The 3,247-nt window shown below is 46.2% G+C and overlaps 1 protein-coding gene across 2 annotated transcripts; it reads right to left on the reverse strand.

Moving 5' to 3' along the window:
* RBM3 (RNA binding motif protein 3) lies at positions 1-3,227 on the reverse strand. Of its 2 annotated transcripts, none has more exons than XM_017855162.1 (6): positions 2,972-3,203; positions 2,586-2,692; positions 1,838-1,943; positions 1,653-1,749; positions 1,148-1,227; positions 1-791 (listed from the first exon to the last, which is right to left on the reverse strand). In XM_017855162.1, exons 1-5 carry the CDS (start codon positions 3,072-3,074, stop codon positions 1,167-1,169), a joined length of 474 nt encoding a protein of 157 aa, XP_017710651.1. In that variant the 5' UTR covers positions 3,075-3,203; the 3' UTR covers positions 1-791; positions 1,148-1,166. The 2 variants fall into 2 exon arrangements, with proteins under 2 accessions (XP_017710651.1, XP_017710650.1); XM_017855161.1 differs by having other exon boundaries at positions 340-791; positions 1,144-1,227; positions 2,972-3,227.
* Between the last annotated feature and the right edge of the window lie 20 nt (positions 3,228-3,247).

Raw genomic sequence — 3,247 nt, forward strand, 5'->3', positions numbered from 1 at the left:
TTAATAAGCTCTGTGAAGGACATCCTAAGCACTATATGAGACAACATTTTTTTCTTCTGGTATTATAAAAAAGACATTTGCAAACATTTTAAAGCAACTCTTCTATATAATCAGTTTGATTATCTGAATTAGAAAATACCCCTGGATAATCATGTTATTTATACACTTTTCTTTTTTTTTTTTGAGATGGAGTCTCGCTCTGTTGCCCAGGCTGGAGTACAGTGGTGCGATCTCGGCTCACTGCAACCTCCGCCTTCGGGGTTCCAGCGATTCTCCTGCCTCAGCCTCCCGAGTAGCTGGGATTACAGGCGTACGCCACCACGTAGGACTAATTTTTAAATTTTTAGTACAGATGGGGTTTCACCATGTTGGTCGTCAGGCTGGCTTGATGCACATTTCTTATAGGTACGTTTGGAAATTGCTTCCTAACCACAATAAACACTGTGTACAGGTTTTTAAAATGTCCTGGATACACATTAATTTTTTGAAACCAGTCTGGCCAAACTTGCCAGAACCAATTATTGCTAGCTCCAATAATCCTGAGAGCTCTAACTAAAAAACTGGTAAAAGAAAATACTCAGGCTCTACAAACGTTCCATGATTTGTCTTTAAATAGGCAGAAAAAATTTTAAAAGATGGAATTGTTAAAGATCTTTAACTACCTTGGCAGGTCAATTTAAAACAAAAGGTTGATATACTATAAAATAAGATGCTTCAGTGCAGCTCCAAAACCTTTATAAATACAGCCATTTGGAAGGACGATCCTGGATCAGAAATTATTCCTTGTGTATCTGAGAACAGCAAGAGGGGGAGAATTGTGATGTCATGAAGGAACAGGTAACAACATGCTCACCTCCTAGAGCTGATGCAGATGCTGAGGGTTGGACAACAGGGACACCCCTTCATTTCCTCCATCCCACACAAGACTAGAGGATTATAGGAGATGGGTTTTCAGATCCCACCCCCTAGCTCTTGCTCTGACATGCACCTGAGAACAAGGAAGGCCTAGGAATGATGTTTGGTAGGTTGGCTGGATGAGGTATGAGGACAGCAGAAATGCAGAGCAGTCTTGCCAGAAAAGGTGAGACAGTCATGACAGAGTGTGACAAACAGGTTTACTCAATGCCGATATCCAAGTCTCACCTACATTATGTGCATGTCTCATTTCAGTTGTCGTAATTGTCTCTGTAATTTCCTCCTGAGTAGCGGTCATAACCACCCTGGTTTCTGGGAAAAAAAACCACACACACACACACAGTTTTCTGGGACTGCATTATACACCACTGTCATTAATTATATGGGTCATGTTTTATAGTATGTGTCATAACATAAACCTTAAATATCAAAAACAGGATATGTTAAGCATTGAGTATCATAGTAAAGTTTTATGGCATACAATTTATATGCAGTATATTAAATCATAATACACGTTGAAGCAATATAGTTATATAACCCACACAGCACAACATATATAGTATACTTTACCATGTTACAACTATATGACCACACAATTAACTTAAAATGCTAAATTTCATACTCCTTTTAGGCATACATTAGTTAACAGCAAGATGTGGTATGCATGAACACCCAGGTGCTGAGTTCTTAAGGAGAGGGAATCAATAGCAGAACATCCCAGCCCCTTGGCTACCCACCTGCCATTATAGTCTCTGGAACGTCCATATCCATATCCATACCCTCCAGGTCTACTGTCATAATACCTGCCACTCCCATAGCCCTGGTCCCCACCACCTAGAACAGAAAAATATTTAAATGGCAGTTGTCCTCACCTAGGCAACTCTCCCTCTCACCCCATGATCAAAACTATCACTGCACTCACCTCTAGAGTAGCTGCGACCACGCCCATGGGCCCCAAAGCCACCTCCTCTGGTTCCCCGAGCAGACTTGCCTGCATGATCCACACGGATCTGACGACCATCCAGGGACTAAGTGTGGGAGACACAAGGAGGATGGGTTGGCAGTCAGGGCAGTGGTGAGGGAAGAGCAGGCAAGGGCAAGTGGGCAAAAGAGGCCAAAAATTCCTGCTGGGCACCAGGTTCTGGGTGCCATGTTCCAGAATAAGCTCCTTTACCCCAGAATGGTTTCATCAGGAGCTATATAATCCCACACAAAATGACCTGAACGCACCATGTTCCCCTTGCTACTACTTACATCTTGACTGAACTCAGGCTGAGTTCTCCTCCCCACTCCTCTAAGCTGCCCGACTATCAGGGCTAGACAGACACCTCTCTTGGTTTGAGGCTTCAGAGTCCATGTCAGAAGACTCACGAGGTCCTCTCCAGGCCAGGCCCACAGGTCTGCAGACTCTACTACCTAAGCCCAAGGCAGGTCAACCATCCACAGGTGGCTTCTCGGCCTCATGCAGGACCAGTCGTCGCCTCCCAGGCGGCCAGGCTCTGTCTGCCGCTGCCCTCCACCCCCTAGAACAAAAGGCAGTCATGCTCCTGTGAGTGGGCACTGCGGGGCTTGGTGGCCACGCTGCCCCGAGCAGACACAGAGGGAAAAACAAAAAGAATGAAGGAAGCCGCAGATGGGGACAAGGTCCCTCTGCAGATAGGAGGCCCCACCTCTCCGTTCATGGCTCTCATGGCAACTGAAGCATGCTCTGGGTTGGTGAAGGTGATGAAACCAAAACCCCTGGACCGCTGAGTCTCCCGGTCCTTGACAACGACCACTGTGAGAGGGAGAGAAGAAGGAGCGATGTGGACCAGTCAGCACCACAAAGGTTAAGTAGCAAAAGGTGGTCCGAAAAGGAGATGGTGGTAAGGTAGGGAAAACGGAGCCCTCCCATCAATCCCGAAGACAGTTTCCCTCATCCTTAGTCGACACCACAAGCTTAAGAAGAAAAAGAACATGGAAGCGTGGGTCCTAACTTTTCAGTTAATACTCCTTGAAATGCAAGGATCCCAGACTTTCTCTCACCAACCCCCATTGAAAGTCTGGCCCGTCTCACCCTCAGAGATAGGTCCGAAACTGCTGAAGTGGTCTTCCAGCGCTTGCTCGTCGGTGTTAAAGTTGAGCCCTCCCACGAAAAGCTTTCCTTCTTCAGAGGACATGGCAATTCAAGTCCTGTGGGAAGAACATGAAGAATGGTGGCAGGAAGAAGGAACAAAATGGAGACGTGAGAAAAGACCGAGAGGGAAGGCGGAGAGAAGTACAGAAAATAATAAAGAGGAACAAAATGGCTGGGCGCGGTGGGTCACGCCTGTAATCCCAGCACTTTGGGAGG

This window comes from Rhinopithecus bieti, unplaced genomic scaffold (genome assembly GCF_001698545.2).
Source record: "Rhinopithecus bieti isolate Rb0 unplaced genomic scaffold, ASM169854v2 scaffold_41234, whole genome shotgun sequence".
NCBI classification, from domain to species: domain Eukaryota; kingdom Metazoa; phylum Chordata; class Mammalia; order Primates; family Cercopithecidae; genus Rhinopithecus; species Rhinopithecus bieti.

Coding starts and splice junctions, on each gene's coding strand:
- RBM3 (XM_017855162.1), bottom strand. CDS start 3,074: ATGTCCTCTGAAGAAGGAAAGCTTTTCGTGGGAGGGCTCAACTTTAAC. Junction 2,693..2,971: donor TTTCGGACCTATCTCTGAGG/GTGAGACGGGCC, acceptor TCCCTCTCACAG/TGGTCGTTGTCAAGGACCGG. Junction 1,944..2,585: donor TGAGAGCCATGAACGGAGAG/GTGGGGCCTCCT, acceptor TCCCACACTTAG/TCCCTGGATGGTCGTCAGAT.